Below are 27,686 nucleotides of genomic sequence, written 5' to 3' on the forward strand. Positions count from 1 at the left end.
TCCTCATCCACCGCTTTCGGTCCCCTGTATCTAGTTCTTCCCAAAAAGCCCAGGCTCTCCAGACAGGCAGCATGTCTGTGTTTGGAAACTTGGTCTCACAAGCAAAGAAGCACCATAATGTAAGTACGGAAAGGATTCGGAGAATCTGTGATGATATTTAATGGACGACATTTTAAGATATAATGTATTTGGTTGTTGACCTGTTCGTGGCCTATTGCCACCTGAACCCTTGGCTCAGGATGTATACAATCCAGATTCAAATATCATCTGTTTGTCCATTGTCTGCTAATTTCCTTGTCATTCATGTGAAAGTACACTGATGTCTTCCCATGTCCTACATGTGATGTATGTACAAGCTTCTAAATGAGCCTGAGATCACTGTAAAATAACTGAAACAATCCTACCAAATATGTACAGGGAGAAGATGAAAACCGACATGAGCCTTCAAGAGCAAAACTAGTTCTTCATTCTACAAAATATCACACTCTCCTGCAAAAAATTTAACTTTAAAAATGTGATTATGTCATGTAGAGTATGTTTTGTTGAAGATGTTGATGTACACGATACATAGGTTCTTCAAGGAAAGATTAAAATCCATAGCGCATGGCTATTTTGTGAAGCGAACACCTGGATTTTGCAGTCAGTTTCGTTTCGCTAACGATAAAATGATCTGCATCACAGTTTGGGTTCCAACATACTGGCTATCAATGTGTATTTGTAGTCGAAATGTTCAACGGTTTTTGAAATATCTTGTGCACAAGCCAAGTTACTAAGATGGTTGCCATGGCAACATAATAAAGCCAATCACAGCCATTATCTAATCAGGTGAGATAATGTCATGAGGAATAGATATCTGCAATATGAAAGCTAAATGTTCAACGGTTTTTTTAAAATCGTGTACACAATAGTACATCGATAGATGAATGGTCAGTTGGTCGGATGGAGCTCATTTAAATGTCCCCTGTCTCTGACCTTGTCAGAAGGGTGGGGGACAATAAAGCGCAATCTGACATTGCAGACCCTCACCAGGACTTGTTTTGTCTGGTGTATTTTGTGTGGCAAAGAAATGGAAAGATTGAATAAAGGAAAGGTCATTGATTGCAAATGAATGATCTAAATCAGGGGTGCCCAAAACCCAAACTTTCGAAATCCAGGTTTTTCGAAATCCAGGTCAAAAGCATTTTCTCCGTCAATTTTGTATCATAGCTACCATTTCGGTCGAGAGGCGAATGTGATTTCAAATTTTGGGTCGTGGCCAAAAAGGTTTAGGAACCACTGGTCTGAAAGGGTGTAAAGGGGTGGGATCCCACTAACCCTAACAACCCGGGTCTAAAAGGTCTTAAAAGTTCGAAGCATTCTGAAGGGTCTTAAAACTTCTAAAAAGGTTAAAAGGGTCTAAAATGTCTAAAGGGTGTTAGAAGGTCTGATAAAGGTCTAAAGAGTGTAAAGGTTTTGAGGATCTAAAGGAGTTTAAAGTGTCTTAATGGTCATAAAAGACTAAAAGGGATCTGAAGGGTCGAAAGGTCCAAAACGTACGTTCCAATATTATGTAATTAATGGACGTAATTAATAGACATAGTCAAGGTCCAATCCAATAATAATTAATTATTAGACGAACTCACGGTCCAACTCATCTTCAAACAGTACGTAATTAATACACATACTCACATTTCATTAGTACATAATTAATAGGCGTAGTACTCACATTTCATTAGTACCTAATTAATAGACGTAGTGCTCACATTTCATTAGTACCTAATTAATATACATAAATCTCCTCTGACAAGGGAAATTAAAAATACTTCCTATGATTCCGACTTTTGAAACACCCTGTATAATGATGAGCACCTGTTTCAAGGACTTGCCCTTTGCAGTAAATCGATTGATTTCAGGGTCATTATGTCAAGAATACAAAATAACCATGGCAATGCCCCTGTCTTGATATTTTCAGATTAAATACAGGCTTAAAACCAGACTATTATATTACCAATGCCGTTGTGTATAAACTAGCAAATAAGACTTGTATTTCTATAATATATATATATATATATATATAATAGATTAGATTCGATTAATGAACAGGATTAAATTGATATATGTGGGAAAATTACGCATCCAGACCAAGCAACGAACCCAGGTCCTCTGGAAAGAGAGCACTGGCACGGTTTTCCAGAGGACCTGGGTTTGATTCCTGGTCTGGGCATGTAATTAATTTTCTCACATGTATCAATATACGTATATATATATATCAATATATATATATATCAATATATATATATATCAATATATATATATATCAATATATATATATATATCAATATATATATATATCAATATATATATATATCAATATATATATATATCAATATATATATATATCAATATATATATATATCAATATATATATATATATATATATATATATATATATATATATATTGTCGTGTGATTCTCTCCCAGTTAACACCAGGAGAGTCACGGATGGCCAATTGCGAGTTTTAAACTCCGAAGTGTTCAGTTCAATTGCGGACTTTACTATATAGCGCGTGAGGAAAGAAAGGGAAAAGGGGAGGAAGCTGAAGCGCTTTCCTGAGCGATCCCGCCTGGCAGTCTTCAACGTGCTGAAAATAACTCTCATGAAAAAGGATTTAAAATGTACAGAAAATTACGAAAGGATTTATTAAAAGAAATGCCGATAACAAGAAACGCGACGGTTAACTAAAGTCCTATATGGAGCGCTCCCAGAACAGACACCATACACAGACAGAGGGGAATTCAAGAACTGGAAAATAATCGTGTAATTATGGCACTTAGCTCAACTTGCTCGGTGCGTCGTCAGCAATCATCCAGACCCCAGCGCACAGTCTTGACACGGCTCCGTTGTTGGCGGGAAACCGCTCGTCATTTGGCTTTGTGCACGCGCACAAAGCCAGGCCTCGCTGCACGGTCCGTCTTGGACGGCAGGCGTGCAGCTTGCCTCCCCAGCTGCATCGGCCTCCGTTCTCCTCGCACGCCAAAGATGGTGTCAGCAAGAGTGTCAAGGACCAGGGGTGGGCGAGAGGCAGGAATGTCGAGGGACAGAGGAAGATGCGAGAGGCGAGGAAGGGCAAGAGGTTATGGAGGGCAAGATGAAGGCATGAAGGGCAAAAGGCAAGAGGCAAGAGAGAAAATGTCCGTTGTGGAGTTATTTTATCGTTGGGGTCATGACATCATCAGCACTTCTCCACCAATCAGCGCGCCGCTTCTTGCTCGCCCCTGACGTCATCGGTGGTCCTTGCCAATCGGCGCTCTGCTTCCTCCTCGGCCTTCGTTCCAACAATCAGCGGGTAGCTTCTTGCTCCGTCCTGGCCAATCACGGCTCCTCGGGGCGTGTATTCGGCCTGCCTGGCTTCCGTGGCGATGTAACTGGTGCGTCCAAATTGTCGTGCTCAGAACTGGCTTCCGGTTGGTTTTATTATTGTGTGGTTTAATTAATGGGCATTTCCTCACTAGTGTCTACGGTGCAGTGCCAAAAAGGACAAAGGATAAATCACATAGGGTAAGACTTACAAGGGATAATTTATCCTTATGCCCTAAGTTAGTTAACATGCCCCGCCCCCTTATGACGGGGACGAAGATACACCTTACTCCGACATTCGGCTAAACAGAACTTATTACATGGTGATGGTTCTTACCCGAAATCTGGAGCATGATACCTACACAAATCTACCTGACTCTACATATCACTACCAACCCCACAGACGTAACAATATTATATATATATCAACTATATATATATATATATATATATATATATATATATATATATATATATATATATATATATATATATATATATATATATATATATATATATAATATATATATATATATATATATAATATATATATATATATATATAATATATATATATATATATATATATATATAATATATATATATATATAATATATATATATAAATATATATATATATATATATATATATATAATATATATATATAAATATATATATATATATATATATATATATATAATATATATACAGTATATATATATATATATATATTGTTGCGGATATGGGATTTGCATCCATCCATATCCGCTTGTAAATATTCCCCTATTTCCTCAATACTTCCCAACTATCCCCAATCCCCCATTCCCTAGTCCCATTTTCTGTAAACAACACTGTAGACCCGACCTCCCCCTATTTCCCCCATTAAATGTCGTGCCCAGGTTCACCGCATCTCATGTAAGACAACTATAGGACATCTTGCTAGTTATTCTTAGTCTATGTCAGTTAAGGACTCGTTTCCATTAATTCTGACCCTTCGTTGCACCAGAATGTGATTGTATGGCACCGTTAGGAAGTTTAGGACCTTCCAATACCTCCCTGCAGCTCTTCCTCACGGTTCAGCAACAACAACAACAACAACAACAACAGCAACGGCAGCGGCGGGCGCGGGGAGTGCGCGTCCTCACTCCGGCTTGGTTGGTAGGGGGTGTTGGGAGGGCACCAGGCCTCCCCAACGAGCCGCCATCGAACATGTGCTCGATGGGGTTACCAAATAGGGGCTCCCTGTCAGCTCCTCGTCAAGGGCGGAGCCCGGTAACCCCCGCACCCAATGGAAGCGGCGGACCAGCCCCAGTGGGGCGGAGCCAACCAGCCGAGGGCGTGTCACTCCCCGCTGAGCATGCGCAGGGAGAGGGAGGTGACGTCAGATGCGCGCTGAGCTTGGAGCAAGCAAGACGTACCCTCCGAGCGCTGTGAGGCCTCCCCGCATCTTCTGGACTGGACCGTGCTTTATCCTGTCCCCGAGCCAAGGTGCACTTTGTGCCATCGAACTACCTGTCCCTCCCTGCCATCAATCCCTGTGTAAGTCAGCCTTGTTCCATTTGTCTGTGGTCTGTCCGGGAATAGATAAGATTGTATTTAAGTGCCCATCTCTTCTGTGTCTTTTACCTCACTCTGCCGTGTAATCTACCCCCTTTTCTCCACCACTGTAATTATACCCTCCTCCGGAGGTCTTGAGAACTGTACCCCTTGCGTCGTTTCCTCTTTCCCAGTCGTCGCGTCCTTTCCATCATTGATTTGGCATAGCGCGATTTGGTCAACGTCTGGGTGGAATCGGGGTCTAGTCGGGGAATAACTGTTCGGTCGCGGCAATACCACCGCTCGGTAAATAACATCTAAACCGCGTCCGTAACAATATATATATATATATATATATATATATATATATATATATATTTATTTATTATTCACACATATTACTTATTCACATATTACTTTATTCACATATTCACATATTTATTCACATATTACTTTAGTCACATATTCACATATTTATTCACATATTACTTATTCACACATACATACGCATACATATACTTACGCTAACATTCGGGGTCTGCCTAGCAGGCATGTAAGACATCGGCCATTATAAAGCTTGCAGTGTTAAGTGTGGAAAAGTTCTGAGGAGATTGCGGCTGGCTCAATAGCGCAGTGGGCTGTTGACGCGTTATCAACGGAGGTCCGTGGTTCGAGCCCCGCATTGAGTCAGAATTTTTTCACACTTAGCCCCTCGCAGGAATTCTGATTCCTGTTTATAAAAAAATATATATATATATGGATATATCATTTACATCAAAATCATTTATATCAATATCATTTTAATCTATATCATATATAGTATTAATTTTTGTTCCGCAGGTGGTGTTGTTGGTTTACACATGTACAGGAAGTAAAAAAAACAAAAACGATTCACTCAATTCTGTCAATGTAAAATTACTTTTCTATTGATTTAATTACCGAGAAACCTTTTAGCAGTCTTACCAGTTAGTGACTATTGTGCTGTTAAAGGGAAATTACAGCAAATAAAATAAAAGAAACGAATTCCCTTTCAAACACAAACTTGGAATCCTTACTAATGCTTCCATTTTCTTTTTATACACATGTGAGGGGTACAAAAGAACACTCTCACTTGGTGAAAATGCCTAATGTGAGCAGAAGCACAAAGTGTCAAGGGAGGTGTATAATTTCAGTGTTGATTGTTCTTCAGGCCTCTCTCTGTTGTACTGTCTCCTTTTTGGTCTTGCACCCTCTGCCCTCTCTTGGCTCTGTCCCTCCCAGGTTTATCCAGGGTGTGCATGGTCTGCCGACTGCCAGTAATCCTCTCCTCATTAAATTTCCAAAATCCAGGCTCACTGCTCACTTCCACTCAATTGTTCCTCTTTTCTCTTGTCTGTGGAACTAACCTCCCCAGTCTGTTCAGTCCCATTCTTCCCTCCAGGGCTTCAAGACAGCTGTTCACCTCTACCTCAGGTCATCCACCATCCATACTTATGATCTTTTATACACCAAATTACCCCATTCCAAAGCACTCCTTTTTTCAGCTTATTGTGATTTTCCCCTTTTCCTCACCTCTTTTCGTTTTTTAGTTGTCATTTGGTATGTTACCAAATGGTACGTCACCTAAGGTGGACAGAGGTTATATATTCACCCCTATTAGTCTGTCTGTCTGTCTGGTTGTCTGTGAGCAGGATATCTCAAAACGTTGTGGGCGCGTTCACCTGAAAATTGGTAGACAGGTTGGGTGTGTGACAAGGAAGAATCGATTCAATTTTGGTTCATGTCTGAATCCAGGTCCGGCCTGTCAGTGAGACACATAACGTAAACCGTTAAGCCTGGCTGGGGTATGTGCTCTGCTGAGTGCCGTTCTAGTTTCCTTGAGTTATGTTCAGATCTTCATGCGATGTTTCTTATCTTTCCCTCGCATGCCTCTCCTCGTGTTGCGCAGCTAATTCCGATGTTCTTCTTCATCGCACTGGGTCTGTCCTCAGCATCTCTCTACATGCTTCGGATCGCTCTCCGGCACCCAGATATCAGGTTTGAACTCGCACACATGTATTCTCGCATGTACACAGACAGTTAGAACTCACGTCGCCCCGAAACTTGTGCCATATGCTCTTCCCTCATCTCCACCGCTTCCTGCAATATCTCAAGGTTCCATTTGCCAAAACCCCAAAAATAACGGTGATTACATTATCAATGGGAACCTTTGAGCTAAGTCAAGCTGTGAGCAAGACAATGCAAAATAACCAAAACACAGGAAGAGGCTGTTTGATCCATGAACAAAAACCCAACTCTCCCACGTAATACATTCTGAGATGACAGAGTATGATAGAAATTGAGGAAAGCTGGATTGGTGACAGTGGCCACACATCCAATAAAGAAAGCAGACTGTATCCAATAAAGAAAGGAGACTGTATCCAATAAAGAAAGGAGACTGTATCCAATAAAGAAAGCAGACTGTATCCAATAAAGAAAGGAGACTGTATCCAATAAAGAAAGCAGACTGTATCCAATAAAGAAAGCAGACTGTATCCAATAAAGAAAGCCGACTGTATCCAATAAAGAAAGGAGACTGTATCCAATAAAGAAAGCAGACTGTATCCAATAAAGAAAGCAGACTGTATCCAATAAAGAAAGCAGACTGTATCCAATAAAGAAAGCCGACTGTATCCAATAAAGAAAGGAGACTGTATCCAATAAAGAAAGGAGACTGTATCCAATAAAGAAAGGAGACTGTATCCAATAAAGAAAGCAGACTGTATCCAATAAAGAAAGGAGACTGCATCCAATAAAGAAAGCAGACTGTATCCAATAAAGAAAGCCGACTGTATCCAATAAAGAAAGGAGACTGTATCCAATAAAGAAAGCAGACTGTATCCAATAAAGAAAGCAGACTGTATCCAATAAAGAAAGCCGACTGTATCCAATAAAGAAAGCAGACTGTATCCAATAATGAAAGGAGACTGTATCCAATAAAGAAAGCAGACTGTATCCAATAAAGAAAGCAGACTGTATCCAATAAAGAAAGCAGACTGTATCCAATAAAGAAAGCCGACTGTATCCAATAAAGAAAGCAGACTGTATCCAATAAAGAAAGGAGACTGTATCCAATAAAGAAAGGAGACTGTATCCAATAAAGAAAGGAGACTGTATCCAATAAAGAAAGGAGACTGTATCCAATAAAGAAAGCAGACTGTATCCAATAAAGAAAGCAGACTGTATCCAATAAAGAAAGCCGACTGTATCCAATAAAGAAAGCAGACTGTATCCAATAAAGAAAGGAGACTGTATCCAATAAAGAAAGGAGACTGTATCCAATAAAGAAAGCAGACTGTATCCAATAAAGAAAGCCGACTGTATCCAATAAAGAAAGCAGACTGTATCCAATAAAGAAAGCAGACTGTATCCAACAAAGAAAGCACACTGTGTCCAATAAAGAAAGCACACTGTATCCAATAAAGAAAGCACACTGTGTCCAATAAAGAAAGCACACTGTGTCCAATAAAGAAAGCACACTGTATCCAATAAAGAAAGCAGACTGTATCCAATAAAGAAAGCAGACTGTATCCAATAAAGAAAGCACACTGTATCCAACAAAGAAAGCACACTGTGTCCAATAAAGAAAGCACACTGTATCCAATAAAGAAAGCAGACTGTATCCAACAAAGAAAGCACACTGTGTCCAATAAAGAAAGCACACTGTATCCAATAAAGAAAGCAGACTGTGTCCAATAAAGAAAGCACACTGTATCCAATAAAGAAAGCAGACTGTATCCAATAAAGAAAGCACACTGTATCCAATAAAGAAAGCAGACTGTATCCAATAAAGAAAGCACACTGTGTCCAATAAAGAAAGCAGACTGTATCCAATAAAGAAAGCACACTGTATCCAATAAAGAAAGCAGACTGTATCCAATAAAGAAAGCACACTGTGTCCAATAAAGAAAGCAGACTGTATCCAATAAAGAAAGCACACTGTATCCAATAAAGAAAGCAGACTGTATCCAATAAAGAAAGCACACTGTGTCCAATAAAGAAAGCAGACTGTATCCAATAAAGAAAGCACACTGTATCCAATAAAGAAAGCAGACTGTATCCAATAAAGAAAGCACACTGTGTCCAATAAAGAAAGCACACTGTATCCAATAAAGAAAGCAGACTGTGTCCAATAAAGAAAGCAGACTGTGTCCAATAAAGAAAGCACACGGTATCCAATAAAGAAAGCACACTGTATCCAATAAAGAAAGCACACTGTATCCAACAAAGAAAGCACACTGTGTCCAATAAAGAAAGCAGACTGTGTCCAATAAAGAAAGCAGACTGTGTCCAATAAAGAAAGCAGACTGTATCCAATAAAGAAAGCAGACTGTATCCAATAAAGAAAGCAGACTGTATCCAATAAAGAAAGCAGACTGTATCCAATAAAGAAAGCAGACTGTATCCAATAAAGAAAGCAGACTCTATCCAATAAAGAAAGCAGACTGTATCCAATAAAGAAAGCAGACTGTATCCAATAAAGAAAGCAGACTGTATCCAATAAAGAAAGCAGACTGTATCCAATAAAGAAAGCAGACTGTATCCAATAAAGAAAGCAGACTGTATCCAATAAAGAAAGCAGACTGTGTCCAATAAAGAAAGCAGACTGTATCCAATAAAGAAAGCAGACTGTATCCAATAAAGAAAGCACACTGTATCCAATAAAGAAAGCAGACTGTATCCAATAAAGAAAGCACACTGTATCCAATAAAGAAAGCACACTGTATCCAATAAAGAAAGCAGACTGTATCCAACAAAGAAAGCACACTGTATCCAAAAAAAGAAAGCAGACTGCATCCAATAAAGAAAGCAGACTGTATCCAATAAAGAAAGCAGACTGTATCCAATAAAGAAAGCAGACTGTATCCAATAAGGAAAGCAGACTGTATCCAATAAAGAAAGCAGACTGTATCCAATAAAGAAAGCACACTGTATCCAATAAAGAAAGCAGACTGTATCCAATAAAGAAAGCACACTGTATCCAATAAAGAAAGCAGACTGTATCCAATAAAGAAAGCAGACTGTATCCAATAAAGAAAGCAGACTGTATCCAATAAAGAAAGCACACTGTAACCAATAAAGAAAGCAGACTGTATCCAATAAAGAAAGCACACTGTATCCAATAAAGAAAGCAGACTGTATCCAATAAAGAAAGCACACTGTATCCAATAAAGAAAGCAGACTGTATCCAATAAAGAAAGCAGACTGTATCCAATAAAGAAAGCAGACTGTATCCAATAAAGAAAGCAGACTGTATCCAATAAAGAAAGCAGACTGTATCCAATAAAGAAAGCAGACTGTATCCAATAAAGAAAGCCGACTGTATCCAATAAAGAAAGCAGACTGTATCCAATAAAGAAAGGAGACTGTATCCAATAAAGAAAGGAGACTGTATCCAATAAAGAAAGGAGACTGTATCCAATAAAGAAAGCAGACTGTATCCAATAAAGAAAGCAGACTGTATCCAATAAAGAAAGCCGACTGTATCCAATAAAGAAAGCAGACTGTATCCAAGAAAGAAAGCAGACTGTATCCAATAAAGAAAGCACACTGTATCCAATAAAGAAAGCACACTGTATCCAATAAAGAAAGCAGACTGTATCCAATAAAGAAAGCACACTGTATCCAATAAAGAAAGCACACTGTATCCAATAAAGAAAGCACAATGTATCCAATAAAGAAAGCACACTGTATCCAATAAAGAAAGCAGACTGTATCCAATAAAGAAAGCACACTGTATCCAATAAAGAAAGCAGACTGTATCCAATAAAGAAAGCAGACTGTATCCAATAAAGAAAGCCGACTGTATCGAATAAAGAAAGCAGACTGTATCCAATAAAGAAAGCAGACTGTATCCAATAAAGAAAGCAGACTGTATCCAACAAAGAAAGCACACTGTGTCCAATAAAGAAAGCACACTGTATCCAATAAAGAAAGCACACTGTGTCCAATAAAGAAAGCACACTGTATCCAATAAAGAAAGCAGACTGTATCCAATAAAGAAAGCAGACTGTATCCAATAAAGAAAGCACACTGTATCCAACAAAGAAAGCACACTGTGTCCAATAAAGAAAGCACACTGTATCCAATAAAGAAAGCAGACTGTGTCCAATAAAGAAAGCACACTGTATCCAATAAAGAAAGCAGACTGTATCCAATAAAGAAAGCACACTGTATCCAATAAAGAAAGCAGACTGTATCCAATAAATAAAGCAGACTGTATCCAATAAAGAAAGCACACTGTGTCCAATAAAGAAAGCACACTGTATCCAATAAAGAAAGCAGACTGTGTCCAATAAAGAAAGCAGACTGTGTCCAATAAAGAAAGCACACGGTATCCAATAAAGAAAGCAGACTGTATCCAATAAAGAAAGCACACTGTATCCAACAAAGAAAGCACACTGTGTCCAATAAAGAAAGCAGACTGTATCCAATAAAGAAAGCCGACTGTATCGAATAAAGAAAGCAGACTGTATCCAATAAAGAAAGCAGACTGTATCCAATAAAGAAAGCAGACTGTATCCAACAAAGAAAGCACACTGTGTCCAATAAAGAAAGCACACTGTATCCAATAAAGAAAGCAGACTGTGTCCAATAAAGAAAGCACACTGTATCCAATAAAGAAAGCAGACTGTATCCAATAAAGAAAGTACACTGTATCCAATAAAGAAAGCAGACTGTATCCAATAAAGAAAGCAGACTGTATCCAATAAAGAAAGCACACTGTGTCCAATAAAGAAAGCACACTGTATCCAATAAAGAAAGCAGACTGTGTCCAATAAAGAAAGCAGACTGTGTCCAATAAAGAAAGCACACGGTATCCAATAAAGAAAGCAGACTGTATCCAATAAAGAAAGCACACTGTATCCAACAAAGAAAGCACACTGTGTCCAATAAAGAAAGCAGACTGTGTCCAATAAAGAAAGCAGACTGTGTCCAATAAAGAAAGCAGACTGTATCCAATAAAGAAAGCAGACTGTATCCAATAAAGAAAGCAGACTGTATCCAATAAAGAAAGCAGACTGTATCCAATAAAGAAAGCAGACTGTATCCAATAAAGAAAGCAGACTCTATCCAATAAAGAAAGCAGACTCTATCCAATAAAGAAAGCAGACTGTATCCAATAAAGAAAGCAGACTGTATCCAATAAAGAAAGCAAACTGTATCCAATAAAGAAAGCAGACTGTATCCAATAAAGAAAGCAGACTGTGTCCAATAAAGAAAGCAGACTGTATCCAATAAAGAAAGCAGACTGTATCCAATAAAGAAAGCACACTGTATCCAATAAAGAAAGCAGACTGTATCCAATAAAGAAAGCAGACTGTATCCAATAAAGAAAGCACACTGTATCCAATAAAGAAAGCAGACTGTATCCAACAAAGAAAGCACACTGTATCCAAAAAAAGAAAGCAGACTGCATCCAATAAAGAAAGCAGACTGTATCCAATAAAGAAAGCAGACTGTATCCAATAAAGAAAGCAGACTGTATCCAATAAGGAAAGCAGACTGTATCCAATAAAGAAAGCAGACTGTATCCAATAAAGAAAGCACACTGTATCCAATAAAGAAAGCAGACTGTATCCAATAAAGAAAGCACACTGTATCCAATAAAGAAAGCAGACTGTATCCAATAAAGAAAGCAGACTGTATCCAATAAAGAAAGCAGACTGTATCCAATAAAGAAAGCACACTGTAACCAATAAAGAAAGCAGACTGTGTCCAATAAAGAAAGCACACTGTATCCAATAAAGAAAGCAGACTGTGTCCAATAAAGAAAGCAGACTGTATCCAATAAAGAAAGCAGACTGTATCCAATAAAGAAAGCAGACTGTATCCAATAAAGAAAGCAGACTGTATCCAATAAAGAAAGCACACTGTATCCAATAAAGAAAGCAGGCTGTATCCAATAAAGAAAGCAGACTGTATCCAATAAAGAAAGCAGACTGTATCCAATAAAGAAAGCAGACTGTATCCAATAAAGAAAGCAGACTGTATCCAATAAAGAAAGCACACTGTATCCAATAAAGAAAGCAGACTGTATCCAATAAAGAAAGCACACTGTATCCAATAAAGAAAGCACACTGTATCCAATAAAGAAAGCAGACTGTATCCAACAAAGAAAGCACACTGTATCCAATAAAGAAAGCAGACTGTATCCAATAAAGAAAGCACACTGTATCCAATAAAGAAAGCAGGCTGTATCCAATAAAGAAAGCAGACTGTATCCAATAAAGAAAGCAGACTGTATCCAATAAAGAAAGCAGACTGTATCCAATAAAGAAAGCAGACTGTATCCAATAAAGAAAGCACACTGTATCCAATAAAGAAAGCAGACTGTATCCAATAAAGAAAGCACACTGTATCCAATAAAGAAAGCAGACTGTATCCAATAAAGAAAGCAGACTGTATCCAATAAAGAAAGCACACTGTATCCAATAAAGAAAGCAGACTGTATCCAATAAAGAAAGCAGACTGTATCCAATAAAGAAAGCAGACTGTATCCAATAAAGAAAGCAGACTGTATCCAATAAAGAAAGCACACTGTATCCAATAAAGAAAGCACACTGTATCCAATAAAGAAAGCAGACTGTATCCAATAAAGAAAGCACACTGTATCCAATAAAGAAAGCACACTGTACCCAATAAAGAAAGCACACTGTATCCAATAAAGAAAGCACACTGTATCCAATAAAGAAAGCAGACTGTATCCAATAAAGAAAGCAGACTGTATCCAATAAAGAAAGCACACTGTATCCAATAAAGAAAGCACACTGTATCCAATAAAGAAAGCACACTGTATCCAATAAAGAAAGCACACGGTATCCAATAAAGAAAGCAGACTGTATCCAATAAAGAAAGCAGACTGTATCCAATAAAGAAAGCACACTGTATCCAATAAAGAAAGCAGACTGTATCCAATAAAGAAAGCACACTGTATCCAATAAAGAAAGCAGACTGTATCCAATAAAGAAAGCAGACTGTATCCAATAAAGAAAGCAGACTGTATCCAATAAAGAAAGCACACTGTATCCAATAACGAAAGCAGACTGTATCCAATGAAGAAAGCAGACTGTATCCAATAAAGAAAGCAGACTGTATCCAATAAAGAAAGCACACTGTATCCAATAAAGAAAGCAGACTGTATCCAATAAAGAAAGCAGACTGCATCCAATAAAGAAAGCCGACTGTATCCAATAAAGAAAGCAGACTGTATCCAATAAAGAAAGCAGACTTGTATCCAATAAAGAAAGCACACTGTATCCAATAAAGAAGGCAGACTGTATCCAATAAAGAAAGCAGACTGTATCCAATAAAGAAAGCACACTGTATCCAATAAAGAAAGCAGACTGTATCCAATAAAGAAAGCAGACTGTATCCAATAAAGAAAGCAGTGAAGGAGCTGTGCTCCAACTCGAATCGAAAGAATGGACGCGACAAAAAGCTGGAATTCGTCCGAGTTTCTTTATTCCATCAAATCAACTCGGGTAAACTGAAAAGCCCGTTTATCGGGCAGCATTATATACAAGCACTCGAATATCTCATGCCGGAGCGTTTGCCCTTAAAAGGCGCGACTGGGCGTGTCCGGGAGACCTGGGCGAGTCTGGACATGCCCGGGAACGGCGAGACTGGGTGTCGCCGGATGGGCCGGGCGTGCGTGGACATTCCCGGGAACGGCGAGACTGGGTGTCGCCAGACGGGCCCGGTGAGCCCGGGAAAGGCGAGTCCGGGCATGCCCGGGAAAGGCGAGACTGAGCGTCTCCGGGCGGTCTGGGTGAGCCCGGCACAGCGATCGCTCCGTGGTTGCGTCCTCGGCAGGTGTAAGGCGATTGTGTATGTTCAGCGGCAACCGCTACACACGCCCCCCCAGAATCGACTTGCACCGGCGGGGTCAATTTAAGGGGGGTCCTGATGACCCGGCCGAAGCGACCCCTGGAGGGTTGTGGGGGGGGGGTCCGGTGTGGGGGTGGGTGGTCGTGTGGGAGGCACCGTGGACTGTGGGCGGCCTCGCCGTGGAGGAAGGGCCAACCGAGGTGGTTGGTCGATGTCCACATGTGCCGGCTTGAGGCGGTCCACCAAAATCCGGTCCGACCTGCCGCCGACGTCGATGACGAAGGACTTATCATCCCGTCGCAGGACCCGGAAGGGTCCGTCGTATGGCGGCCTGAGTGGCCCCCGGTGTGCGTCATGACGCACAAAAACGTACTCCGCTGTGCGAAGCGCTGGGGGGACGTAGGACTGGGGGTCACCGTGGTGGGACGTTGGCACGGGGACAAACCGTCGGGGGCAAACCGTGGAGGTCCGAGCGCTGGCGAGCTGCGGACCAGGGACTGGTAGCGTCAGGCACGAATTCGCCCGGGATGCGTAGCGGCTGGCCGTAGACCAGCTCTGCAGTGGACGCCCAGAGGTCCTCCTTGGGGGCCGTGCGGAGGCCCAAAAGGACCCACGGTAGCCGGTCGGTCCAGCCGCCGTCCTGAAGGCCGGCCATGAGCGCGGCCTTCATGGAACGGTGGAACCGCTCGCACAACCCGTTGGCTTGGGGGTGGTAGGCCATGGTACGGTGGAGCCTGACCACCAGGTTGCGGGCGACCGCGCCCCACAGCTCGGAGGTGAACTGCGGCCCGCGGTCCGAAGAGATGTCCGCTGGTGCGCCGAAACGGGCGACCCAGGTGGCGATGAAAGCCTGCGCCACGTCGGCGGTGGTGGTGGAGACGAGGGGAACGGCATCCGGCCACCTGGTGGTCCTGTCCACCATGGTGAGCAGGTGTGTGAAACCCCGTGATGGAGGGAGGGGGCCCACCAGGTCCACGTTGACGTGGTCGAAACGCCGTTCGGGCATGGTGAAAGGTGCCAGCGGGGCCTGGTGTGTCGGTGGACCTTGGCCTGTTGGCAGGCCGTGCAGGTGCTGGTCCAATCGCGGACATCCCGTTGAAGGCCGTGCCAGACGAATCGCGCTGACGCCAGCTTCTGGGAAGCTTTCCAGCCCGGGTGGGAAAGGCCGTGGAGGGAGGCGAAGATGCGGTGTTGCCAGGTAACGGGCACGATGGGGCGAGGCTGGCCTTGGGAGACATCGCAGAGCAGGACAGTGTCCGCGAAGGGGACGACGGCCAGGCGGAGGCCCGTGTCCGCTGCCCTGAGGGCTTGCACCGTGGTGTCGTTGGTCTGGTCAGCCGCCATAAGCGCGAAGTCCACGCTGAGGTGGACCGCGTTCGCGCTGGCCCGAGAAAGACAGTCGGCCATGGCGTTGTCTTTGCCGGCGACGTGCCGGATGTCCGTGGTAAACTCCGACACGGCGGAGAGGTGGCGCTGCTGGCGGGCCGACCACGGCTCCGTGACTTTGGCCATTGCGTAAACCAACGGCTTGTGGTCGACGAAAGCCGTGAAGGGTCGGCCCTCCAGGAGGTGGCGGAAATAGCGAACAGCCAGGTGTAGACCGAGGAGCTCATGGTCAAACGTGTTATATTTGAGCTCGTTCAACCGGAGTTGCCGGCTGAAAAAAGCGAGTGGCTGCCAAACCCCGTTCACCCATTGCTCATGTACGGCGCCCACCGCGTAGTCGGAGGCATCCATGGTGAGGGCGATGGGAGCGTTGAGCACCGGGTGAGCGAGCAGTGTTGCGTCAGCGAGGGCCCGCTTTGAGCTTGTAAATGCCGCGTCCATGGCTGCGGACCAGACGACGTCGTGTTTGGCCGGCTTGCCCCGGAGGGCTTCGTAGAGGGGCCGTATGAGCTGAGCAGGGCGGGGCACGAAGCGGTAATAGAAATTCACCATTCCGAGGAACTCCTGCAGGGCCTTGATGGAGCGGGGATGCGGAAACGCGGTGATGGCCTCGACCTTGGTAGGCAGCGGCACGGCCCCGTTCTTGGTGATGTGGTGGCCCAAAAAATCAACGGCCGTCGTGCCGAAGTGGCATTTGGCCGGGTTGACGATTAGGCCGTGCTCGCTGAGGTGCCCGAACAGTGTTCGGAGGTGGAGGAAGTGCTCGGCCCGGGACGCGCTGGCGACGAGGATGTCGTCCAGGTAGACGAAGAGGAACGGCAGGTTGCGCAGCACGCCGTCCATCAAGCGCTGGAACGCCTGAGCCGCGTTCTTGAGGCCGAATGGCATTCAAAGGAATTCGAATAAGCCGAACGGCGTGATGACGGCCGTTTTTGGGACGTCGGCCGGCCTGACAGGTACCTGGTGGTATCCCCGTATCAAATCGATCTTCGAAAAAATGACCCGTCCTGCCAAACGGGCGGAGAAGTCTTGAATGTGCGGGATCGGATACCTGTCGGGGGTGGTAACGTCGTTAAGGCGGCGGTAGTCGCCACATGGGCGCCAGCCGCCCCCCGGCTTCGGTACGATGTGTAGTGGCGAAGCCCACGTGCTTTCGGAGCGCCGCACAATGCCGAGGTGTTCCAAAGCGTCGAACTCGGTTTTGGCCACGGCGAGCTTGGCTGGGTCGAGGCGGCGGGCTCTGGCGTAGACCGGCGGGCCCGTGGTTGGTATGTGGTGCTCGATACCATGTCGTACCGCGACGGCCGAAAACGTCGGCCGCGTGAGGGCCGGGAACTCCGCGAGCAGGCGAGCAAACTCATTCGCCGCCGGGAGGGCGCATGCTAGCTCGGTCGGCGCGGAGCTGCTCAACGTGCATGCCAGGGAGCTGAAGGTCTCGGCGTTGATGAGGCGATGCCATTTGACGTCAACCAGCAGCCCGTGTGCGCAGAGGAAGTCGGCGCCCAGCAGAGCCATGGGCACGCTTGCGGTCACAAAAGTCCAATGAAAGCGCTGGCTGCCGAAGCAGAGGGTGACGTTGCGTGGGCCGAAGGTGCGGATGGCCGATCCGTTGGCCGCCACCAAGGAGGGGCCGCAAACCGTGGACTGCCTGTCCTGATCGGAGGCGGGTATGACGCTCAGTTGGGCGCCGGTGTCACACAGGAAGCGCCGTCCAGACGCTTTGTCCCTGATAAAAAGTAAGTTGCCCGTGTGGCCGGCGCTCATGGTTGGTAATGAACGCCGGCCCGGCCGTTTCCCGACTTGCCGAAAGTGCACGGGGGTCGGCATGTCCGGGCCTTTTGTCCGAACCTGGCATGGTAGTAACACCACGCCTGGTCAGGTGGAGGCCCCGGTCGTCGTGTTGGAGGCGGTCGGCGCGGCGTAGCGGCCGCCAATTGCGCCGGCAGTTCGGCCGCCGACCGTGCCGGGTGCTCGGGCGCCATGGGCGATGCTTCGGACGGCGGCGGGCTCCAGGTCACTGCCCCGATGCGTTGGCCTGCCGAGGAGATCTTGTTGGCTTCCCTGGCGAGGGCGCGGGGATCCGTGATCTGCGTGCTTGCCAGGGTGAGGCGTACCTGGCTAGGCAGCTGACGGAGGAACAGCTCTTGAAAATGAAAATCCGGGGCGTGCTCCCCGAGCAACAAGAGCATCTAATCCATTCGCTCGGACGGGCGCGTGTCGCCGAGCTCGGGCAGGTCGAGCAGGCGCCGTGCGCATTCCGCCGATGAGAGGGCGAAAGCGTCGAGGACGAGCTTCTTGATCGCGCCGTACTTGTCAGCGGCTGGCGGGTGCTGGAGGAGGCTGAGGGCGCGGGCCGCGGTGGCTGAGCCGAGTGCTGCTACCACATGATGGAAGCGGATGTTGTCGGCAGTGATGCCTAGCAGGGCGAACTGGGAGTCTGCCTGGGCAAACCAAACCGCCGCATGAGCCTCCCAGAAGGTAGGCAGTTTGAGGGCAACTGCCGTGTCCATGTCGGTAGGTCACCAATGAAGGAGCTGTGCTCCAACTCGAATCGAAAGAATGGACGCGACAAAAAGCTGGAATTCGTCCGAGTTTCTTTATTCCATCAAATCAACTCGGGTAAACTGAAAAGCCCGTTTATCGGGCAGCATTATATACAAGCACTCGAATATCTCATGCCGGAGCGTTTGCCCTTAAAAGGCGCAACTGGGCGTGTCCGGGAGACCTGGGCGAGTCTGGACATGCCCGGGAACGGCGAGACTGGGTGTCGCCGGACGGGCCGGGCGTGCCTGGACATGCCCGGGAACGGCGAGACTGGGTGTCGCCGGACGGGCCGGGTGAGCCCGGGAAAGGCGAGTCCGGGCATGCCCGGGAAAGGCGAGACTGAGCGTCTCCGGGCGGTCTGGGCGAGCCCGGCACAGCGATCGCTCCCTGGTTGCGTCCTCGGCAGGTGTAAGGCGATTGTGTATGTTCAGCGGCAACCGCTACAGCAGACTGTATCCAATAAAGAAAGCAGACTGTATTCAATAAAGAAAGCACACTGTATCCAATAAAGAAAGCACACTGTATCCAATAAAGAAAGCACACTGTATCCAATAAAGAAAGCACACTGTATCCAATAAAGAAAGCTTGAAAGAAACAAAAAGTATGTCTTCCGAAGTGTGTACTTGGGTGGGGAGTTTAGACAATTCAGTGTACACTTGTGTAATAATAAAGTAGATTATGTTCATTTTTACATTGGTTATGGAGGGGAGACCATTAGTTTATTTAAGGACAAGACAAATGGGCACACTGTAGCAAACATTCACTCAGACAAGGACCGCAATAATAAAGTTTTTTACCTGCCTATTTGAACAAGCAAACTACAACTACCCTTGTACTTCCTTTACCTCCCAATCTATCCTTCCTCCCAGCCCCATGGCTATTACCATTAAGAAACAATTGAGAGTTCCGTCATTATGGAAAACAACGCCATATTAAAGTCACACAACATCCTCCTGACTTATGTTGTTCTGTTTGACCTGGGTCTCTGTTCATAGCTTCGTTTGTGTATAACCTTCACAAGTAATCACCGCCATTCTGTGCAACCAATCGTCTGGAAATTTCAACACATTTCATGTTTATGTTCGCCAGAAATTTAATAATTATCCACTGATGGACTCTTTTTATCAAATCTCATTCCCTGCCACCCTGATTTTTAGCAAATACCTTAAAACAGGTCCCACGTGATTATGGGTATCAGCAGCCTTCACAATCATGAAAAATACCTTTTTAGATCATATATATTTATATTTATATATATTTATATACATACATACATACATACATACATACATACATACATACATACATACATACAAACATACATATACTCGTGGGGTATGTTTACACCCTGTAAGCAATGAATACGTATGTACATAATAAGTAGAAGCTTTATGATTATAGGCCAGCATCACCGATCTTCTGGTAGATATGTTTTTTGTTTTTTTACCTCCGCCACCAAAGGTGGAGGTTATGTTTTCACCCCTGTCTGTCTGTCTGTCTGTTTGTCCGTTTGTTTGTGAACAAGATATCTCAGAAAGTTGTGGATGGATTCGGACGAAATTTTGCAGAGATATAGCGTATGTGACAAGGACGAAATGATTAGATTTTGGTGAAGATCCGGATTCGGATCCGACTAGTAGAATTTTTAAAGTGATTCTTCACCATTGGGAGATAGGGACAAAAACGATACATAGCAGGATATCTCAAAAAGTTATGGACAAATTTGGACGAACCTTGGTGGACAGGTTGGGTGTCTGACAAGGACGATTCGATTCGATTTTGGTGAAGATCTGAATATGGATTCGGATATGAGAATTGTTTAAATTTTAAGTGATTCTTCACCATTGAGCGATCGGGCTAAAACCAACATATAGCAGGATATCTCAAAAAGTTGTTGATGGATTTGGACGAAACTTGGTGGACCGGTTCTGTGTGTGATTATTTTTGTTATATGGATGCGTTTACAGTTTTTGTAACGTAAATTTTCATTGAGGATTTCATTTCACAGTTTACAGTTATCGAACTTCAAAAGCTAGATATTGATTGAGCTTTTTAAAAATAAGGGATGCTTTTACGGTTTTTTAGGTAAATTTTCATTTACGGACGCTTTTTTTTTTCTTTATGGACATTATTGTCATGTTTATTTCACAGTTCACAGTTATAGAACTTACAATTTTCAAATGCTAGATATTGATTGAGGTTATTTATTTATGGATGTATTTACGGGGGTTTTTTCCCATAAATTTTCATTTACGGACGCTTTCTGATGGTTCTGTGATTTTTCCCGGTGTACCGGCTTCGATGTCCGTCGGCGCGCCAAATTTCAGCTTTCTACATCACCCGAAAGGTACCAAATATTAATATCACTCAGTCAGCGATTAAAATGAGCTTTTATATATTAGATCTGCTGTACCTTTTAGCAACAGAGATCTGAGGTCAAATTTGAACGACTCTCGCATATCGGCACTCCATCATATATCGATCAAAATCCTGGAATACTCTTTTGAGTATCATGAAAGGTAAGCCATTCCCTTATGGACTGAAGCAGTTTATAAAGAAGGTCCACCACCATTTTCCCAGGGCAACTTTGGACAGGCGTTAAATAGTATCTTATGGTATCTTGCATTAAGTGCATGTTGTTTGCAAAAAAGAAAAAATTGTTTGATGCACCTGTATTGTCCCACTTTTTATGGATAAAATATGAATGTTTCAGTAGTCCATTCAGACTTACCTAATCATGTTTACCTTTTCCTGATTCATATTTATGTGATGGCAGAATAGCCAAGAGGTAGGGAGGTGCACACCATTCGCCACTGAGCTGTCTAGCCTGGTTTGGAATCTCGACTCGGTTATAAACTGTGATCCTGGTGTTTCACATGCTGGTGAGGAATCGTTGTGTTCGTCGTCCATCGGAAAGATGTCAAGTCGGAGGACCAGTCTGCTGGCATTGGTCATTGGTGAATGTTTACGATCCCACTGACTTTGGCAAATAGGAGGCGAGTTATTGCCGTCACCCTGAACAAATTACAAATTCCTGTCCTGATTGACTTCTGGGAAAGCAATGGCAAACCACCTGGAATAACTCTCGACAAGAGACAGCTTTGGCAGCACCAATAATCTCGAAGAGGTAGGGTACGGTACATTGAGGAATATGTTTATCACTTACCAAACTCAAACTTGTGCCTAATCTAATATTCAGCTGCTTCCCTTATTCTTTGTCATAATTTCTGGAGGTTAACATGTGTGTTGTGTGCAGCTACTCACTGAACACAATTTTTTAATTTTTTTCTAATTCCTACCTTATCTTCTCTTTTCCAAATGATGTTCAACACCTACCCTCTCCTCCAAATCCCGTGACTTTCTCCCCAGCTGGAATAAGAAAGGAAACTCCGAGCCATGGAACAAGTTGCCGCCAAACTACCAGTATAAGGTCAGTACACACTGGTAGAGAAAGGTGTGGATCTCAACTAATGCCTGTTTTAAGATGATACAGTCAGCAGAACATCCAGCACACATCTACAAGATAATCACCTCAATTATGGATATCAACTACTTCTTCGGATAGGTCTAACAGGATGATGCAGAAGCAATGTACTTACCTTTGAGCTGTCTAACTTGGGTTTGATTTTCAGCCCAGCTCTCAATAATTGTCAGATCGATGCTTCTCAGGCAGTGTCTTTTTCAACAACAACAATGGACATTAAGCTGGCTGTCCTGTCTGCTCGGATTAGTTTGGTGGATGTTAGATATCTCATGGTGTTTTTTGTTTTTTCTCGGAGTTTGCGAAGTATTAGCAACACCCTGAACAAACTCCAAATTCCTGCCACCAACAAGCTCCAAATTCCTGCCACCAACAAGCTCCAAATTCCTGCCACCAACAAGCTCCAAATTCCTGCCACCAACAAGCTCCAAATTCCTGCCACCAACAAGCTCCAAATTCCTGCCACCAACAAGCTCCAAATTCCTGCCACCAACAAGCTCCAAATTCCTGCCACCAACAAACTCCAAATTCCTACCACCAACAAACTCCAAATTCCTGCCACCAACAAACTCCAAATTCCTGCCACCAACAAGCTCCAAATTCCTGCCACCAACAAGCTCCAAATTCCTGCCACCAACAAGCTCCAAATTCCTGCCACCAACAAGCTCCAAATTCCTGTCACCAACAAACTCCAAATTCCTACCACCAACAAGCTCCAAATTCCTGCCACCAACAAACTCCAAATTCCTGCCACCAACAAGCTCCAAATTCCTGCCACCAACAAGCTCCAAATTCCTGCCACCAACAAGCTCCAAATTCCTGCCACCAACAAACTCCAAATTCCTGCCACCAACAAGCTCCAAATTCCTGCCACCAACAAACTCCAAATTCCTGCCACCAACAAACTCCAAATTCCTGCCACCAACAAGCTCCAAATTCCTGCCACCAACAAACTCCAAATTCCTGCCACCAACAAGCTCCAAATTCCTGCCACCAACAAACTCCAAATTCCTGCCACCAACAAACTCCAAATTCCTGCCACCAACAAACTCCAAATTCCTGCCACCAACAAGCTCCAAATTCCTGCCACCAACAAACTCCAAATTCCTGCCACCAACAAACTCCAAATTCCTGCCACCAACAAGCTCCAAATTCCTGCCACCAACAAACTCCAAATTCCTGCCACCAACAAGCTCCAAATTCCTGCCACCAACAAACTCCAAATTCCTGCCACCAACAAGCTCCAAATTCCTGCCACCAACAAGCTCCAAATTCCTGCCACCAACAAGCTCCAAATTCCTGCCACCAACATGCTCCAAATTCCTGCCACCAACAAGCTCCAAATTCCTGCCACCAACAAGCTCCAAATTCCTGCCACCAACAAGCTCCAAATTCCTGCCACCAACAAACTCCAAATTCCTGCCACCAACAAGCTCCAAATTCCTGCCACCAACATGCTCCAAATTCCTGCCACCAACATGCTCCAAATTCCTGCCACCAACATGCTCCAAATTCCTGCCACCAACAAGCTCCAAATTCCTGCCACCAACAAGCTCCAAATTCCTGCCACCAACAAACTCCAAATTCCTGCCACCAACAAACTCCAAATTCCTGCCACCAACAAACTCCAAATTCCTGCCACCAACAAGCTCCAAATTCCTGCCACCAACAAGCTCCAAATTCCTGCCACCAACAAACTCCAAATTCCTGCCACCAACAAGCTCCAAATTCCTGCCACCAACAAACTCCAAATTCCTGCCACCAACAAGCTCCAAATTCCTGCCACCAACATGCTCCAAATTCCTGCCACCAACATGCTCCAAATTCCTGCCACCAACATGCTCCAAATTCCTGCCACCAACAAGCTCCAAATTCCTGCCACCAACAAGCTCCAAATTCCTGCCACCAACAAACTCCAAATTCCTGCCACCAACAAACTCCAAATTCCTGCCACCAACAAACTCCAAATTCCTGCCACCAACAAGCTCCAAATTCCTGCCACCAACAAGCTCCAAATTCCTGCCACCAACAAACTCCAAATTCCTGCCACCAACATGCTCCAAATTCCTGCCACCAACATGCTCCAAATTCCTGCCACCAACATGCTCCAAATTCCTGCCACCAACAAGCTCCAAATTCCTGCCACCAACAAGCTCCAAATTCCTGCCACCAACAAAATCCAAATTCCTGCCACCAACAAACTCCAAATTCCTGCCACCAACAAGCTCCAAATTCCTGCCACCAACAAACTCCAAATTCCTGCCACCAACAAGCTCCAAATTCCTGCCACCAACAAACTCCAAATTCCTACCACCAACAAACTCCAAATTCCTGCCACCAACAAACTCCAAATTCCTGCCACCAACAAACTCCAAATTCCTGCCACCAACAAACTCCAAATTCCTGCCACCAACAAGCTCCAAATTCCTGCCACCAACAAACTCCAAATTCCTGCCACCAACAAGCTCCAAATTCCTGCCACCAACAAATCCAAATTCCTTCCACCTTCAGTCGAACTCTCGGCCCAGCCGTCCAGTTCGTACTCCCCGGTAGACCCCAAAAGCAAAGCAAGGTGCACAGGTACTTGGGTCATTAAATTTGAAGTAGAACGTTTGAGCACAAAATATGACGTGTCAGTGCAGGCCAATTTTGAAGTAACAGCACAGGAAATCCGTTGAATCTATAGTACTGTATAGTCTGTCACTTCATTATGTCATGTGCTTTCTGATATTGGCTGTGACTTCCTGACTTTCTACAAATCCTCTGTTGTTATCTCTCTTTGCTTCAGTTCTTGGCTGTCGATATGGATTACAAGAACCTGAAAAAGGATCGGCCAGATTTCTGAATGGGATAAGCTTGAGGGAGAATACTTATCCCTTGTCTGCAGAGATATGTGTCCAAGTCCAAGTCGGCCATTTCTTGTCTTGATCCTATTATGCACAATTCATTTCGGTTATTTGAAGCAATGATTTTCTGACCATTCTGAGCATATGTTGCCATTTCCACTAATTCTTTTGAACACCATCTTGTCGCTTTTTTCTGCTTTCTCCACTATCTTCCAAATCACGTTCAAATCATGTTCCCAAAATCAAGACTCCCTGTCCTCTACCTCCCTGACCACTCTTTGGTTCCCTCTTTCCTTCCTTTTTCTGGAATCGCCCTCTGGAGGCTGTTTAATCGGACTCTTCTCTCCAGTGCTTCAAGTAGGCTGTGCACCATTTCCCCGGTCATCCCACATTCCTACCCTTCATCTTATTTAATGCATCCAATAACCCTAATTAACTGTACCTAACACAATTCCTTCTTTCTCTTCTTTTCCTGTTCATTCACTCCCTTGCTTTTGCTTGTCCATTTGTCGGCCCCCTGTCCCACTTGTCAGTACATTGTCTTTGGATTCCCTTTAGATCACCTCGCTCTTCCATGAGCCAATATCCTGTATTTAAAAAATACCTGCGCTCTTCCAGTTTTCTCAATATCCACTCTGACTTTCGGATAACAAATGAAACCCAAACCTTTCTGGTTCTCATCTTCTCTAATCCATGTCTGGCATTTCATGTTATTTGATTGCGAGTCACAGTAAACTAAACCAGGAGGATAGTTTGCGCAATGCAATGTTTGGTATTGTATTTTGTTCTCCGCTGTCTTTTATACCAACGATCTAGAGATGGGCCGAATAAGAATTTTGTGTACTTGATTCACAGGACATCACCAAAGTTTGTGTTTGAAAGTGCACCTGGCAGACTTGAAAGTTATTTCGGAAGATGCAACTCAAGTTTAATGAAATCTAACTTTGCCTCGTCCATAACCCTCTGTCCACCATTATATCGCTTGCTCAGACAGAGGACTCTATAATGGGAGCTTCGCATAGTCATTATAACAAGTGAATCCTCTTGGATTGCGCTGAGGTTCGGGCATGGAATTTCGAGCCTCGATCATGGTTCGAGCCTCGATCTTGTATACAAAAATAATAATAATAATAATAATAATAATAATAAGAACCTTGGGCCGAATCTCGCGCTTCACCAGTGCGCGTGCGCGAATTTACGTCACGTCGGCAGCGAGAAGGGGTTCCCCAACACGAACCAATCAGGAACTGCCACGTCACACTTATATGATCTCAGAATTCCTGTGACAGGAATTCGCGTTACACTGGCTGGAAGTCATTCGCTAGAGGCGCTTCCTCAGCGCTAATAATAATAACTAGAACGGCACTTGGTAGAGTGCACACCTCCGCCAGGCTGAACAGTCTGTGTTGTGTATCCCACTGATAGGCCGGATCTGGATTCGGACCTGAACCAAAATCTAATCTGCTTGTTCTTGTCACCAAACCAACTCATCCACCAAGTTTTGTCATAACTCGTCCATAACATTTTTAAATATCATGTTATATGTCGCTTTTCACCCGATCTCTCAATGGGGAAGAATCATTTAAAAAATTAAATAATTATCGTATCCGAATCCATATTCAAATCTTCACCAAACTCGAATCGATTTGTCCTTGTCACACACCCAACCTCTCCACCAAGTTTCGTCCCAATCCGTCCACAACTTTTTGAGATATCCTGCTTCGTATCGATTTTAGCCCGATCACTCGATGGTGAAGAATCACTTAAAAAATTAAATAATTCTCGTATCCGAATCCATATTCAGATCTTCACCAAAATCGAATCGATTAGTCCTTGTCACACACCAAACCTCTCCACCAAGTTTCGTCCGAATTCGTCGACAACTTTTTTAGATATCCCGCTATGTATCGGTTTTGGACCGATATTCCAATGGTGAAGAATCACTTTTAAAATTCTCGTAGCCGGATCCGAATCCAGATCTTCCCCAAAATATAATCATTTCGTCCTTGTCACATATGCTACCTCTCTGACAAATTTCGTCCGAATCCGTCCACAACATTTTGAGACGTTTTGTTCACAAGCAAACAAACAGACAGACAAACAGACAGGGGTGAAAACATAACCTCCATCCACCTTTGGTGGCGCAGGTAATAAACATTACAATGTAACTTCTCTACTTCTGGAACAAACCCCCTCACTCTTTTCAATCCCACTTTAACAAACCCCCTCACTCTTTTCAATCCCACTTTAACAAACTCCCGCACTCTCCTCAATCCCACTCATTCCTCTAGGTCTTTAAAACAGCTGTTCACCACCATCTCTTATCTTCCCCCATCCAAAACCTTGATCTTTTCTACCCCCGCTAATTTCACCCCAGATCCACTTTTTTGAAATACCAACTTCTTTCCTGGAAGTCCTTGGTGTCCTTGTGGTTTTTTTTTACCTCTCCCACCCCCCCCCCCCCCCTCCCCCTTCCCATGCCACCTCCCCCCAAGCCCTCTCCCTCCCACAGATCTCCCGATGTCCCTGTTCTCTACTGTTGTACTTCTGTGCTCCCTCTCTCTCCCCATCTTGCCTCCCACTCCCTTCATCATATCTTTTATGTGTCAGTTTGATGTTATGTGATTAATGTTAGCTCTTACACGAGCCTCGATCTTGTATACAAAAATATATATATATATAAAAAAATACTTTATGGTTCATGCTCA

At 44.0% G+C, this 27,686-nt stretch overlaps 1 protein-coding gene across 1 annotated transcript; it reads left to right on the plus strand.

The window, feature by feature from the left end:
* Window positions 1-27,686, plus strand: LOC137437534 (NADH dehydrogenase [ubiquinone] 1 alpha subcomplex subunit 4-like 2). Its single transcript, XM_078766043.1, has 5 exons — window positions 1-119; window positions 6,800-6,888; window positions 22,021-22,081; window positions 24,921-26,012; window positions 26,318-27,686. The coding sequence occupies exons 1-4, from the start codon at window positions 72-74 to the stop codon at window positions 24,975-24,977; spliced, it is 255 nt and encodes an 84-aa protein (XP_078622169.1). The 5' UTR covers window positions 1-71; the 3' UTR covers window positions 24,978-26,012; window positions 26,318-27,686.

The sequence above is a fragment of the Myxine glutinosa genome, chromosome 12 (genome assembly GCF_964187855.1).
Source record: "Myxine glutinosa chromosome 12, kmMyxGlut1.1, whole genome shotgun sequence".
NCBI classification, from domain to species: Eukaryota; Metazoa; Chordata; class Myxini; order Myxiniformes; family Myxinidae; genus Myxine; species Myxine glutinosa.

Coding starts and splice junctions, on each gene's coding strand:
- LOC137437534 (XM_078766043.1), top strand. CDS start 72: ATGTCTGTGTTTGGAAACTTGGTCTCACAAGCAAAGAAGCACCATAAT. Junction 120..6,799: donor AAGCAAAGAAGCACCATAAT/GTAAGTACGGAA, acceptor CGTGTTGCGCAG/CTAATTCCGATGTTCTTCTT. Junction 6,889..22,020: donor CTCCGGCACCCAGATATCAG/GTTTGAACTCGC, acceptor CTTTCTCCCCAG/CTGGAATAAGAAAGGAAACT.